This window comes from Haemorhous mexicanus, chromosome 5 (assembly GCF_027477595.1).
Source record: "Haemorhous mexicanus isolate bHaeMex1 chromosome 5, bHaeMex1.pri, whole genome shotgun sequence".
NCBI lineage: Eukaryota > Metazoa > Chordata > Aves > Passeriformes > Fringillidae > Haemorhous > Haemorhous mexicanus.
In genome coordinates, this window is record NC_082345.1 from 64,337,239 (window position 1) to 64,353,540 (window position 16,302).

The 16,302-nt window shown below is 36.4% G+C and overlaps 1 protein-coding gene across 3 annotated transcripts in view; it reads right to left on the minus strand.

Moving 5' to 3' along the window:
* Positions 1-16,302, minus strand: part of MAGI2 (membrane associated guanylate kinase, WW and PDZ domain containing 2) — a 697,971-nt gene that overhangs the window by 75,216 nt on the left and 606,453 nt on the right. For 2 of the 3 annotated variants that reach the window (XM_059847429.1, XM_059847431.1), the window contains exons 11-12: positions 14,671-14,702; positions 10,207-10,396 (exon numbers count right to left, since the gene is read on the minus strand). In XM_059847429.1, the coding sequence (XP_059703412.1) occupies positions 10,207-10,396; positions 14,671-14,702 (222 nt within the window). The remainder of the gene's footprint in view (positions 1-10,206; positions 10,397-14,670; positions 14,703-16,302) is intronic. The other variant, XM_059847430.1, reaches the window with a different exon arrangement.

Here is a 16,302-nt window from a genome sequence, read left to right on the forward strand (position 1 = left end):
ACTTGCCAGAGGAATCCGCTCGAAAACCAGTCCTGGGCAGCACTTGTTCTGAATAGGAAAATGGGGAATTAAAGGTGAAATACATTTCTCAAGTTATTTAAAGATGCAGCATCAATTTCTCTGCTGTGTTTTGAATTACTAAAATGCATTTTAGATTTTTTTCTTGAGTTTTTATATTCTCCTCCCCTCCTTCTTTACTTTCCATGTGGTACATGTACATATTCCTGCTAGATTAAGACCTCCCTGGCCATTTCTGTGCAAAGTCAAAAAGATGGTGAGGTGGTAATTAATGTTTCTTTAACACAATGTAGGTTCTGATGAAGATGAAATTTTTAGTTTGGTGAAAACTGTTAAAAAATAGTGACACTATTTATGAGTATTCAAGTACAGCAAGAAAAGGGGAAATTTAATGGGTGTGTTTGGATAACTTGACCTCAGATGTCTTTAATCCTGCTTTTATACAACTCCATTGCAAAATGTCTTTTATCATCAAGACAAGGAAGATTTTTCCAGAGGGATGTATATTGCCAATAAGAACAACAGATTGTAGATGAAGGGAAATGCAGGTAAATCCCTTTAACGTACCTTTTATGCAGGTAGTTTCAAGGTATTTGTATTTCACTATATGAAGTGCAGCAACTAACTAACTGTCTTGTTTTCATATAAAACTATTTTGCTTGCATTAGAGGAAGCTGGATGAGTTCATAGTTGAATTCAGTCATGCTTCCTTTGCTAATTTGGAAATGTTCTGAACAAGAATTTTGTTTTATTATTTTGGCAGCACCCTGAATGATTTGCAAAACATTCCAAGCCAGAGGTGATTTCTATTGGCCTACACACAACAAAAGGGCAAACCAGGTATCCCATTTAGGTGACTCTAAGCCAGAATATCATACCATGCATGTTTCATGCTCCACCATGTTTCATGGTCTTTCACAACAGCATTTGTAGGAGAGTGAAGCAACCTATGAGTATGTACCCTCTTCCTAAGACAGAAGGGTGTGGTGAGAGACACAATACAGCATTTCCCCTGTGGGAAGCTGTGTACCACTCTGAAAGAGTTTAGACTAAAGCCACCTGCCTTCTGGTGGACTGCCTCCTAAAGGCAGCATGGGCTGCAGTGGCAGCAGCTGAGTGATTCAGAGCTCTCTTGAGATCATACTGAACTGGTTGTTGCAGGGCAAAGATGTTTTCCAAAAGACAGCTCGCAGGAATAGACATGTCTTAAATATCTTTGGTAAGGATGTTTAGATAACAGCCTTGACCTGTCCAAATCCAAGTCCACTGAATGGGAACATTAGTTTGGATTTGGTGTTCCTGTTGCGTTTGTGTTTACTGTCTCTGTTGAGCTGTGTCATGTGGGCTATGCCATCTGATTTGATAGGTGGCTGCATGTCTTTGCTTTGGTGGTTAAAGGAGACAATTCCTTCAAGCACTTCAGATTTTGTACAGTGATTTGGGATCCTTCCAGTGAGATGTGCTATCAAAATGTAAAATATTGCACCAGCACAGCTCCTGAAAACCAAAACCTTTGAAACTGATGCTGCTCTACTGTAAACCTGGAGAAATGGTTTTTTTTTACTCACAGCCTTTCAAGATTTTAATGGAACTCTTAAAAGAGACAAAATGATTTTAATGTAGAGAAAGCAATTTCATCTTGATAGTCTCACTAAGCTTTTAGGTTTGAAGGTACACAAGCTCTTTTGGTCACTCAGCTAGAATTGCTCTTCGGAGCTGCTCTAAGATTGGTTCATTCTGTTTCCATTTCTGCTTGCAGTCACTCTAATATCACCCAGAACTGGTCTCAAGCAGCAAGGTGAAAGAATCACCATCATTCTCAAACTGTGACCAATTAGGGAACAACTTGCTCTGTTAAGAGAGACAGCTATATATTTTAAGTAAGTTAGCGGTGTCCTTTTTTGGGAACTGTTATTTGTGGTCAAGCAAAAGTGCCTGTCAATGGTTTCCTTCAAAGCTAATCTCATGAAGTCTGACATTGTTTTTGTTCCTTTGCCTTGCAGAACTTCATGTAGATTCTCACAGTGCTAGTTATCCTCTTGTAACCAACCATTCAGCACCTCGTGTGTGTTTTCACTGTAGTTTAGGAATTCACATACATGAAAATTGGAACTATGCTATGCTGAAGATGCTGAACCAAGCCCTAAAGCTTTTAAATGTCTGATCACCAGAAAGATAAACCCAGGTGCAGATTTGTGGTTTTGGTAACCATAGCAAAGCAATGTTCATATTAGGAAGAATCTGCTGTCAGCAGTATGGGTCTCTGTGCAGAACACATAATCGTGATAATGTCACTGACACTTTGGAAAACAAAATATATCCTCTAAATAGCTGTGCTCATGTTACAAGCAAACTGTTAGCAAATAGTAGAAAACTTCAAAGAACCTTTACCATAGAGGAAGGGACTGAATTAGCACTGTCTCCATCTGTCAAATGCAGAGATAAGTAGTTTTTTTCAAAACTCACCTAATTCTGTTCTCAGAGACCCTACAGAAAAGCAGCTTCAAACAGAAGAGAAAGGACTGCTGGGCCTGGTCCTCAGCAGAACAGAATACATGCCATTTGTGCACATCCTGGTGCCTTCTATCTGCTAAGGATAAATTGAGCTGGTAATTTTACCAGAATACTGAGAGAATCTAGTGAGCTTTGTTTTATAGAAATCTCTCAATTAGGTTTATAGGAAACTAACTTAACATGAGGCAATTTGAAACTTTCCATTTATTTATTATTAAATGAATCCTGACATTTTTCTAAACTTTTAATAGATTCTTTTTAGTATGTTAGATATCCTGCCTCTACCTCATAGGAAACGAGGTAGAAGAATGAAATTTTGGAGAGGTCAGGACATAGAGACAAATCTACCCAATACTGCCACCATGAAGAGGCATTCAAAGTGCTGAAAGTTTTAAAAATGATGACATAAAATTTCTGTATTCTCCCTGTGATGCCTTTTTGGTTAAACATCTGCAGCTGCATTGCCAGGGGTAGTTGTAGTCTTGTGAAATAGGAATGAATTACTTACAATATGGAGCTTGAAAGTATAATAAAATACTTGTTAAATTCACTGATTTAATTTTTTAAGTTCAGCTAACCTGTCCTAGAAAAAAGAATCCGGAAAGTAAAACTAAGAAATCTTCTGAACTGTTGTTTGTATATAACTATATTAAAATAAATCTCCACCATGGTGATGACTCCCTGTGCTCTGGGGTATGGGGATGCAGCTGTGCATTTTGAGAAGTCTTGCCGTACATCAAGATTTGGGGGTTGAAAGTAGATCCCTTCCAACCCAAACCATTCTATGGCAATCATTCTATAATTCTTTGCATATCAGATTAATGCAAAGCCAAGATTAATTTTGCTATTAGAAGGGAGAACAGCAAAAATCTTGCATAGCCGCCTTCTGGTTTAGTCTAAAATAAAATACTCTAATAGATTTATTTCATTTTCACTCATTCATTTTAAACTGAAAGCTGTAAAATATTTGTGAAAACAGCCAAGCAATAAACAAGACCTGGGACATAATCCTGATTTATATGAAATCAATGGTGAAAATAGCAGGATTCTTTGCTGCCAAGATACAGCCACAGGAGCACAATTCACCCACAGCATGGCACAAGGGTATTTTTATTTACACCAGTGGAGCCACTGGTATTCTCTGGAGGAAGAGTTATGCTGATGAAAGGTAGGGACAATATTTGATAGTATTTGTTTTCCATATTCTGCTGCTTTCTGGATCAGTCTTGGTTGATTGCTAAACACATGGAACAAAACTAGCACAAGGGAACATCTGTATTTTAGCATCTCAGTACTAGCCATGCTTCAGGTAAACAGGAGTTTCACAAGTGAGAAGAATGAGTGTGATTATGCTGCAATGTCCCTTCCAAAGCTGTGAAAGCAGCAGTTTGCCACAGCTCATAGGCAATGCAGCACCCACTCGTCTCATGCACCTGCGGCCAACTCCCCTAAGCCTACAAGTCAGTTCTCTTAAATTTTTATTTTGACTCTTAAGTACATGCTGCCACTTTGCAGATCAAAATCTACTTGTATACTTTTTAGTAACATGTAAATTGCTAAAGAGAAAGAAATACTGCATCTTTAACACTGCCATCAGCTGTAAAACTGACACTTCATATTAGCAGAGGTCATTAGAGACCTACTTTGCAATCCAGCAATCAAAATCATTTTACATCCATGCTACTGAGATGATTATACACTCATAATTCCATTTGAAAGTGCTTTTGGTTTCACTGTCAGTTCTTATAAGCAACAAATCCATTTTGTCATGGTGAATAATTCTTTCTGCAGTGATGAACAATACAAAACCATTTGACATTAATCTGCTAAATTTCCTCTCCTTTTACTGTATTTCATCTCTTATTAAACAGGGTTATATTAATTTAATAATATAAATTCTTAGACCATCTCCATGCTGTTACTTAGGACAGCAATAGATGCAAGGAAAACACCAACATGGACTGTTTGGACATTGCTTTGAGAAGTTCCCTTCCTGTACCTCAGCTGTTCATACTCTAGGTCAAGGAGTAGTTTGATGATAATAGACCTTAGCAATTTCCCAATACTTTTATTTACTAAATGAAGGCAGGTATGACTTACTGACACTAAATGGTGAATAGAAATATTGAAGGATATGGTAAACTGAGTGCAAGGAAGGTTTGAAACTAGAACCTGATTTTCTAGCTTACAGTCCCAAATCCTTCACCCACTCAAAACCCCCTTTATACAATGCTTCATAATCCTGTGTATTTAGTCCCATCATAGTTCTGCATTTGTATGCACCAGTGCACAGATGTGTATACATATATGCTAAAGCACCATAACCAAAATGTGACTTCTTTTTAGACTGAAAATGAGCAAAAAGGGAAAAAATGTTAGAGGCATATTTTCTTTTGTCAGGAAAATATTATCTGAAAAAAGTGGTAGTACCATTTATGTGAAAAATTTCCTTCAATTTTCAATATTTTCAATGTTTAATTTTAACTGTAGCTCTTCAGCCAACAAGCACTGGCAGGAAAATTCTGCTTAGCTATAGACTATGCCATGAAACCCCTCAGGTGGTCATGCACTCAGTGCTAGACCTAATTTTTTTTTCATATTCCATGAGTATCAAATTTAGGATTGCATTAGTATTTTTCTCCAAGACTGGTGTTTTTGTAGTTACACATTATGGATCAGTATAATGCTGTCTGACAAATCTTTCCTAACTTAATGCATATCTGTGCTGAAAACCTGGAGTGATGCTCTGGAGGAAATGTAGCCTGTGAATATGAGTTCTGTGACCCTTACAGAAAGGTATTTATAAGTCTGCCAAAGAATATACCTTATTATGTGGAGGCTAATTATGCAAATACATTTGCTATTTACATATTTCACAGGTGTTGGTGAACTTTACTTTTTGGTTATTTTCCAATTTTTTTAAATCTCTGGCAGTAAAAAAATAATGCATTGCATAAAATAGCTGATAGATTTGAAAAGGACTTAAGAAATTCAAAATACTGTGGTTAGAGGAGAAAATAAATGGGAGATTTTGAAGAAAGTAACCTTTGTCCTTCCAGCTAAAGGTGGAACTGTAATTGTTCAGATTTCACTTTTAATGAGAGCTTATCACTGGCTTATCTCTTTCTTCCTACTGGCATTTCTGTGTCATATCATCAGCCTTGGCTACCACACTAACTGAAGGACAAATGTAACCCAATCAGTGTTAAAAATGTTTTATTTTTTCCTCTTTCTTTAGAGGAATATAACCTCAAATTTCTATTGTAACTAGAGAAATATTATGGCATTATGATTCCTAACACCTTTGTGACTCCTGTTTGACTAATGTCTGAAAGAAGTTTTTTACAAACTGTGCATCTACAATAAACAGAGCTCAATACAAAATATAAGGCATGATAAGGAGAGTTTATAAAATCAAAAGTTACAACTCAGATGAGTGAGGTCTCCTAATGATAACTCAAGGGATCCAGTTACAGCTGTTATAATCTGGCACATATGAAGTAATAATTTTTTCATTAATAGAAAATTCCTGATCTGATGTTCCATTTTCTACCTTCTGTACCTAAACTGGTTATCAGGAGAGTCACTCTGTCACTTACAATCTAACAGTTTTTGTAAGGAGAAAGGAGATAAAGGTTTTGCTTTGAATTAATAGAAGAACAGAAAATATGAAAAAGCATCCAGTTGAGAAAATTACATCACAGCAGAAGGTTAGGTAGGTATTCTTCAGCATGCAGAAGAAATAAGAAGAGATGGGGGAAGAGAGTAAAAAAATAAAGCAAAACCCAAAACAAAAAAGCAATAAAAACCCCCTAAAACAGAGAGACAAAGTAAAGAAAGAAAGCATAAACCAATTTTCCATCTTTTGCTTATAAGTAGCTGTTTGAGATGATGTGGTACTCCTCCTTAGTGTTTGGAAACCCCTTACGCTCCTTTTTTATCTACTTGGAGCTTTGAGCATAGGTGGTATGTGACAGCAGAGGCTGGTGACAGCTAAGAGGGAAGACCTGACAGGTAATAGCTAACTCATGGCAGACAATTTTCAAAGGTACTATGACTTCCAAAATAGAGTTGCACTCTGTTTTTGTACTAATGCATCATTTGATTGCCTCTGTGAAACTATTTCCCATGCAGAAGTGGTAGTGCTTTGCAATTCGCATGTGACCATTACAAACTGAAATCTCCCCATCACACAAGGTCTTGCAGGTTCTTCATGTTCCTTTGGTGGAAAAACATTTCCATAGAATGAAAATCATACTTTTCCATTGAGACTTCCTGCTTGCAACCCTGTTCTTGCTATCATTAGGTAGGGATGAGCTAGACCAGTGCAACAGCAATGTGTTGCACTGGTCTAGCTCTTGCTCTGCCTCTAGTCATGTTCCTTGTGCTCCTCACAGAACTACCCTGTTTTTCATAATTTACTTCACTCCCTCTCTGATTGGGAAGCTGGAGGCTTTTATGAGGCCCTGGTGAGTGCTGACTGTGGGGAAACCCTATGATAAAAGGCCCTGTAGAAATTCAGAGCCATAGAAGTACAACAATGAACTGTTTAGTAAAGAGTCTCCCAATGAGACAAACAAAAATTTTGCACTATCTCTTTCTTTTTGAATTTTCCAGGTTATGATTGTTCACTTCTCTGCCCTATTTTTAGAAGATGAAAAGAAGCTCATGGCAGAAGATAAGGCAAACTTGCTTTGAGATAAAAGTACTTAAAAAAAACAAGAAGTTGAACTTTTCCTGTGCACTTTTAGGGTATGTTCTCAAAGATAACCAACCTGACACTGCCATATGGTAGGAAACAGTGTTATGTTGAAACTCTCCCTCCTATATACCCAAATTAGATGACAATTACTTGACTCAAAAATGGATTTCCTTCCTGTTGTTTCCATCTTCAGGAAACAGGACAACTACGTGGTGCTAAGGCTTGACAAATTAAATTTGCTAAAATGTGTGCTTATGGCATTCATGAAACAAAAACGTCAGGGAGAATAGAGATCTTTGGAGGTAGCTATTTATAAATGAAGGATATGAATGAATGCAGACAAGATCTGGTTGGAAACTGGTGGAATCAAGTCTTGAGAAAATGTTGAGGGGATAGTGGAGAAAGAAGATAAGAAATTTAAGTTTCCAAGATTAGCTGGAAGATGGGACACCGATCGAAATCTAGGATAAAGTTACTGCAGTCTTGCTTTTCATCTCTCACTTTCTTGTTTGGGCCTAGCAGCTTCACTATTTTTAATTATTTGATTTTCTAGGCAGCTGGTGATGAAAACATCTCACATACAGTTTCCAGTTGCCTTTTGGACAGAACCCAAATGCAATTATACCATTAAAACACAAGCTTCAGCATAACTCCAACCCACATGTTAGATGCTCTTCCTATTGCAAAGCATATACTCCTTAACACAGTAGATCATAGAAGTAAAAATAAGAGTTCATGTTGGTCCAAGAAGTGCTCAGAAAACTTAAGAAAGCACCCATGAATATTGCATGGTGTAATATATCTTGTAATGTAGTATATAATCTTCTGGGGGGTAAGTGAATCTTTGTAGTTGACATCAGATCTGTATTCCCACAGTTTTATGAAGGGCACACATGGATCAAACATAGATTGGGGATCAGGATGAAAGAAAATGCCATATAAATACATTTGTCATATATCCATATGGCATTTATAATATTTCCTTAATTGTCTCACAGAGATATTTGTTTCAGTGTAGGAATTTGGCATTCTTGGCCTGATGACTTTAACCACAGAAGATGGTTCTGCCTATTGAATGGAAAGATTTTTGTTAAACTTCATCATTTCTAAAAGCTATGATATGGGATATGACTATTTGCAAAGGGTTTTCTGTTTGTCAGAGCTCTATACAAAGCCGAGAGTTTTTTCAGTAGAGATGCTGAGCTACATAAAACAATTCCTAACTATGGAATGGATTAATTTCCTTTTAATTTGTCATATACTCAATTCTATCACTTTGGGGAATAACATTTTAGTTCAAGCAAATGTTTTTACTTATATCTTAGTCTAGCCCTTAATGCACAAGAGAAAGTGAAAGAGGGGAGATATCTGAAACTTATTTCCAATCTTTGCTCAAAACAAGTCCTCCTTCTTTCAAACCTATTTGGCCTACTCCACACAGTATCCTGATCCATACTTCAATGAGTTGTAAAGTTTCAAAAATTATAGTATCTTTTTTTGTACATTGTCTTGTGAATATCAGCCAACATGTGTTTGTAAATGTACTGGAAAGTTTAGTTTTGATGCCTAACAGTTTATAACTGAAGATTAAATACTTTTTTTACAGGGGCCTAAGTGAGATCTGGAATCCATATTTAGGGTGAGTAAAATACCTGGTATTCTTCAGAAAAGCCAGCAATTTATTTAAGTACATAGAGTCAAATAAACATCAACAACTGTCTCCCTCAAAGAAAAAAAAAAATATTCTGTATTATGGAAAGTGAGTTTTAGGGTGACAATCTATACTGAAAAGTGTCCCACTAATAGGATCAATGTGGCAGAAGATGGTGGCACTGGCCACAGTGGCAAAGAACTGAGGAATATGACATGCAGCTTTGAGACTAGATCAGGGTTTACTTGGAGTTGATGTGAAATGAACTGTGGTGTTTCTCCAGCATATCCATTCTTGTGGGGACTGGGAATGCCAAAGCCAAAGAGGTGATGCTGATGCTGTAACTAAAGTATTAGGCAAGGCAAGTAAGAATGGTACGAACCCAGTGTTGGGGACAATAATGCATTTCCTTCAGACTATCCCTTTGCATGCTGAACATTCCAGGTCTCTGGGCCCAACTAATATTAATGGGCTGGTCTGAATCAGCTCCAATATTTTATGTGCAATTTATAGCATATTTTGGTCTATAGGCTCAAATATCTTACAAAACGAATTAAAAAGCGGCATATGCAAGTAATGGCAGTAAAAAAAGCTATTTTTAAGAATTTATCTTAGTAAGTGCAAAGGCTGCAGACAATTTAGAACAATATTTTTAGCTAAAATGTTCTTTACAAAAAGAGTAAATAAGTCTAAGCCCTTTTATTCTTGCTGTCAAAAACATGGGCTATATTTCCAAAAACATGAGAAATTAAATCAAAATGAGCATCTCAATGGCTCAGTACTGTTTTGGATAGGTCTTCAAATAGTACTTTATGCTATGGATTACTTTCTAACTACCAAGGAAAATATGAAAACTTGTCAAAGACATTTTTATAAAAAAAAAGTAAAAAAAATTTTTTTTTCAAATGAATTGGAAATTCTTTAAAAAATGTCACTTTGAAGTGGAAGTAGGTGAAACTCTTTTTTTCACTGATAAATTCACATCTTCCTATTGATTGACTATGAAATAAAAAAACCCACAGTAAAATGTGGTGGGATGTATCCTGTGCTTCACCAAGGACTTAACAGTCAAAATGGGAAGATCAAAAATATAAGAAAAAAACACCTATGAAAGTCAAATATGAGAATTTAGGTAAGACCTAAGAAAATATGTAAGTGTACAATTTTTGAAACATTTACAATGGCCTCTATTTACTGGAAAGAAATCTAATTTCTTTAAATTACAAAAGATAATTCCAGAAAATCACGTCAACAGTGACACATTCAAAGGCAAAATTTTAAATACTTAATGGCCAGCAGGGTCAAGAGAGCTTTCACTTACGCCTACTTTCATAAATAGCTCTTGATTTCTCATACAGCTCATACGGGTCAGGTTTTCGTGGATCAAAGGCCTCTGTTGAATCAGGAAATGAACTCCTGTGAAGAGTGGGTGGATAGGGAATATTCTGTGGCATAGCTGGAGCAGACACACTTGTCTGAGGGCTGCCTTGATTCTCCCATCGTTCCATCATCTGGAATAAAAATATACAGAGAATAAAAATGAAGTTTTGCAAAAACTGTCACTTCCACAATGAGACCAAAGCCAGTGATTTCTGTTGAGGATGTGTTGTGTAAAATTAGTAAATCTGTTTGCTGCCTTTTGAAATGAAAGGTGTGTGTTGTGCTGTTTATAAAATGACTTGGTTAAATTTACTTAGTTTGTTGCTCATGGCAAGATGTGACCTTTCTCAGGTAAGATTAGGCCCAGCATTACCTCTGAAGCACGTGGAGTGCCTCTCACAGAATGTGCTGAGCTACTGGAAATTATTTGCTAAAGGTGGAATCTGTGAGTTTGTAAAGACACAATTATCAGATTCATCAAAATACATAAAATACATGAAGGTAGTGCTTAGCAAAGAAGGGACAGACTGTGTATGATCAGTGATGTAGTGAATGATCTTAATGATGTATCTTCTGAGAATACATGAAAATAACTGTCTGCCCAGGGAGAAGGAAATAACTGTAACTAGGAGCAGAATTTACAGCTCCAATGGAAGATTTAAAAAACCAAAATCAAAACCAAAGGAAAATCAAAACAAATCAAAACCAAAGAGAAAATTACTACAGCACGTATTCAGGCATCTAGTGTTCAAAAAACCCACTAAAGTGGCATTATAGAACCAAGCACAGGATAAGGCTTTCAACTCTTCCAGGCCATTTACAGGAAAGCCTACAACAGCCTATTGTCTATGCATGAAAGACACCTCAGTTCACACTTTTTTCAAGACTGTCTTTAGCAGTCTTACACGTACATCAAACTTGAAGATATGATAGGCTGTGCTAAAGAGGGCTTGAGGATCAGCTTTTTTATTTCTTGAAGAAGTTGGCTACTAATCAAATTGCATTAGCAAATTTCTTTGAAGAGGCTAAATTAAACAAAACACAAATGTTTATCCCAGGAAATGAGTACTTAGCTATTCCTATAACCCCTCCTGAGGACAAGGGCGGTAAAGCCTCCAGAACAGTGTGTTCTCACATATAACCCAACAATGGTTATTACACAAAAAATGCCTCTTGGAAACAAACTCATCTGTAATTAAATACCGCTGACTTCTATTTTTGTATCAGCAGAGCTTTATCAAAGATGATGGCAGGTTTACAGTGGGCTTGCCCTGCAAATCCTGTGACTATCATTTGTCTTTAGTTCCTTGGTTTCAGAAGGTGTTTGGGTCAGCAGGTAGGCTTTACTCTCTGTTCTGATGATTAACTGCATCAGGCTTTTGTCACACCAAGTATGTGTGAACTATAGATGTTTCAGTGTGCTCCTGGTGAATATGCTGAATAACTATCATGCTGCATATCCCAGGTGATCTGACCTTCTTAGGCTCATAATTAAGAACAAATGGATTATAGATATTGGTCGCTTTTAGTTGTTGAGGACCTAATTATTTTACAAACTCAAGATGTGTTTCTGTCAGAATTTCAGCAGTAAGTAGGGCTGGTTCATTCAAAACTATAAGTGTGTACATTCTATGCAATACAGTGGCATATGGAAATACCTGAGTTGCCATTGAAATAGCTTAAGAATTTACCTTGGGTACCTTCAGGTACTTCTTACACCAAGATAAATGTATCCTCTGCAAATAATTGCCCTTTGGGTAAATTAGCCTGTAAGTCACATGAATAGCACAGTACTACTTCTGACAGCCCTAAAGAAACTACCTCCAGTAGCTATAAACACATATACAGTATATAATTGCTTTATGGAATTGTAAATTCAAAGGTCTCTAGAAACACACCTGAATATGACCCCCATGTCTAAATAGGAAAGAAGAACTAAGCTCAATTCAAGCTCCTTATGACAGAGGAAATTACCAGGAAAATATGTATAGGCTTTACCTTCCCTTAGGAATCTAAAAGAAGAGCACAAGCCAGTGAAACCAAACTATCATTATGAAGATGAAAGACATACAGGTCAATATCTGTCTAGAAGTGAAAGATTCCTAATTTCTTGGAAAGTACTGGGGAAACAGATCACTTACCTCTTTCAAAATGCAAAACTGGACAAAATTAAAATACTTAAAGAAAGATTTAAAAAAAAGAAAGAAAATATAATTATCTTTGATGAGCAAACTTTACCCTGGAGAAAGGACAGGAAACTGGAGATCAATTGGCAAAACCCTACTGGCTCCCACATGTCTAACTCTTGCTGGCTGGTTAGCTCTAAATCTTCAAGTGTGAAGTTCAACCAGCTAAATAAGCAGATAAACAGAAGGGGAATTATATCTCCCCAACCCATATCAACTAATTAAACCTAGCATTCAGTGATGGAAGTTATCATAATGCTACTTCAGAAAATAAGCCATTCTTGAAAGTGAGTAAGGACATAGTGAGTGCAGGGCATTAAATCCAAATTGGAGCAATGGTTTGGTGACATTGCTCATGGCTATTTTGCACTAATGTTATTCATGATATAAATACATAAGATATATACGATATACACAGGAACCCGTGGAAATATCTGTTACCCCAGGTTACTTTGTTTTCCTTTGCTGTTACACAGATACAGGCTGTGCTGAGGTGTTGGGGAGGCTTTCTAAACCTCCTGTGCCTGCCCTACTGCTTCAGGCTGCCTGCACACAGTGCTGCAGGCACTTGGTTTCAATCTTCAGGCCTTGGACTTGAGAAATTGATGTCTGACTATTTCTCTAGTTAAAAGTGGTGCCAGACAGAGGAATTCACACTCCCTTAACTCGGTTACTCATTAGTGAAATCTCTTGCTGAGATTACCCCAAAACAGAGTAGCTGTGAGTAGTCAGTCTTCTTGCAGGTACAGCACACAATGGTGTTATATTATTCTGTGAGCCCTGGTTTTCCTCACACCATTGCATGAAAAAATACATGAACCCAGGTTGTTTTTCTAGATCCTGATTATTGGCAAGTGCTACTTGAGCATGAACTACCATACTCTTTATATAATGAAATGTTGTAGAAAATCATCAACAATAAATACACTGATATTTATATATTTGATGTTTACATAAAAAGGCCAAGTATGGACAGGAGGAGGTCTTCAAATGTGGATCTTAACAAGTGAGCACCAAGCTATCTCTTTCCTCACTTTTTATCTGAGATTAAAAGTTGAACATCCCAGCCATTCAGGAGTCTTAAACTGGTGAGAGCAAGCCAGCCTTCAATAATCAGATTTATTTTCAAAAATGTCCTGCTACATAGATGAACACAGCAATAATTTATGCAATACTTATTCCTATATATTGAATACAGACTCAATCCTTTTACAGCAAAACCACCATAAGCTGAAGCAGCCTGACAAAGTTGCATCAGCTGATTAATTGCTATTTGTATTTGACAGGGTACAAAAATTATTTTGGCAAAATTTAAGCATGCCATGTTCCAATATGAGAGTATGTAAAGTTCAAACTTAATGTTTGCTCCCCAGTAAGAAGGCTCTAAGTGCTTTAAAAGTTATTGCTATTGTTATTCCCATTGCTCTTAGGAGTCTTTAGGATCTAGTTCCTCTACACACCCTTGTGGAGAATTAGGAATTACTCTAAGGTCTGTAAAATCTCAGTTAAAAAGCCAAATTAAAAAAAAAAAAACAAAACAAAAACCAAACAACCCCCTACAAAAATAAAAAAAGACAACCAAAAATAGTAGCCTACAAATTCTTTTTATACTGTGAATGCTGTCACAAATTCAAAAAATTATATAATGCAGTGTCAGCAGAATAAACAGTCATTGCTTACAGTCTTACAGTGGGAAGTCTTTACACCTTGGGTTTTACTGCCAAAACCATAGAAACACAGAAAAGTTGATTAAAAGGCACCTCAGTCAGTTATCTAGCCCAAGCTCTTATTTGAAATGACTACTGCAGCTCTAGATCTCCTAATGCAAGAAAGAGTAACAATCTCTGAGGATGTTAAACTCAAGCCATTAGTAAACCAGAAAAAGTGCATGTGGTTAATTTCAAAGAATTTGCCAACTAGAAGACTAGACTGGACTCATTTCTGCTGCCTTCTCCTCCAGACCTCTTATTTTTAAGCCACCACATTTCTGGTTCTTGCCACCCATCTTAACATGAGGGTTTTCCTTCTTCCACTTCTGGCAGACTCCAAGCCAACAGACCTTCAGAGCTTTTCAGGGAGGCCACCCCTGGTGCTGTGTCACTGCTGAGAGGTGTCCCATGAGCTGGGAACAGGCTGGGTAGATGAAAGTCTACAGAGATTTGCTTTGCATGATAGCCATCTTATGAACTCAATGTGTACAATTTTGAAAGGGAACTTACAGGCTTTGGAGTTTTCCATGGAGAAAAGAAACCTGAAATAAACAAAAAATAATGTTAGCAGCTTTTTCTGATGCATAAAGAATGGAGGCTAAGTGGTGTCTATGCTCCCATTCTCATTCAGGTCTGCAGATAATATTGATAGATATGAAAATTCTCTACACACAAGGGGTGAAAACACAAAACACGAGGGATAATTTCTAAGAAAAAAATAGATAGAAATATATATATATATATACACACATAGACATATATACATATATATATATATATATATATGCAAGTGGAGCTATTGAGATCATTGCCATACTTTACAAACAGCATGGGATTAGGTTGAAATTAAAAGAACTAATCAAAAGGACTTCCAAATGTCTTGGTGGACATTGGATAAGACACCAAATGACCTGGTATTGATGTGTCAAATGCAGTCGCACCTTTAGGAAGAAGCATTCAGAACATCCCATCAACAAAACCTAATAATACAAGAGATGTTTTTAGAAGAAAAGCTTAAAGAAAAATCATGGTTTCATTAGTCTAGATAAGGTGGCCAAGTCTTGAAAGGATTGCTTATTTTTATACTCTCCTGGTTTTGGTCTTAGTTAGCAAGAAGTCATGCATGACTACCTCTTTTACACAAGTGGTTATCTCCTTTTCCTTAGTTACTGACTGATTGATAACTTGCTTCAGTGACTGTGCTAAATTTCAACTCTTGTAGCTTACAAATGTTTAAAACTCCAGATATGTCTTCTTCATAAAAGGAAATGATTTGAAACACTCATTGAAAACACTCTTCCTATCTTATGCAGTACAATGTTAAAAACCTTTAAAAAGTATTAAATAAAAAAAAAAGCCTTACAAAAGGTATTAGGTCACTTTTTAAAAAAAATACCAGCTTTCAACATAGCTTTCATTAAAAAACTCATTCTCAGTTTAATAGCAGGTAAAAAAAAAAGTCTGTGGACCTTCCTAGGTAAAATTAAAAGCTAATAACAAAGTGTTCATTTGTTTTGTCGGAAACAGAAATGGCACCTAAAGTGAGATATCTAATAGGAGGGCCTCTCTTTCTTTCAAAAAATGATTTCAGCTGAAAGAGTAGTACTGACTTCATTATTTCTTTTTCTAAAGTGAGTCTAAAAAGAAAATTAAAATTAAGAGAGCATTAGCATAGTATCTTTCTAAAGAAAAATCACAACAGGAATTATATTTGCACATATATTTAAGATTTGTAGAATTCTGTGATAATGAGGTAATCTTTTCTGCCCTGATACTTAATTTTGACTGAAGTATCTTGCAGTGCAAAAGCACTTGAGCCATTTGTAGTGAAACACTGGGTATTTAGTAATGCTGATGTGCTTTTTTAAAAAATAAGGTAAAAAAAAGAGAAAAGTAATCCTGGAAAGGTTTATGTTTACTGACTCTACAGTGCCTGAATAAAAACTGCTTTATTAACAAGTGGACAGATTTCTTTCCATCTGTAAACTCAAGCTGAGATAACAGGCATCCTTGATAGATCTGGCTTGTACATCACTTTCAGTATTAAAGATTCTGTAGCAGAAACTTATTAAATAACTAACTGGATGGCAGATGGCTACCTTTTTATTGCCCACTATGCTTCTGTACTGTTAATAAGAGTGA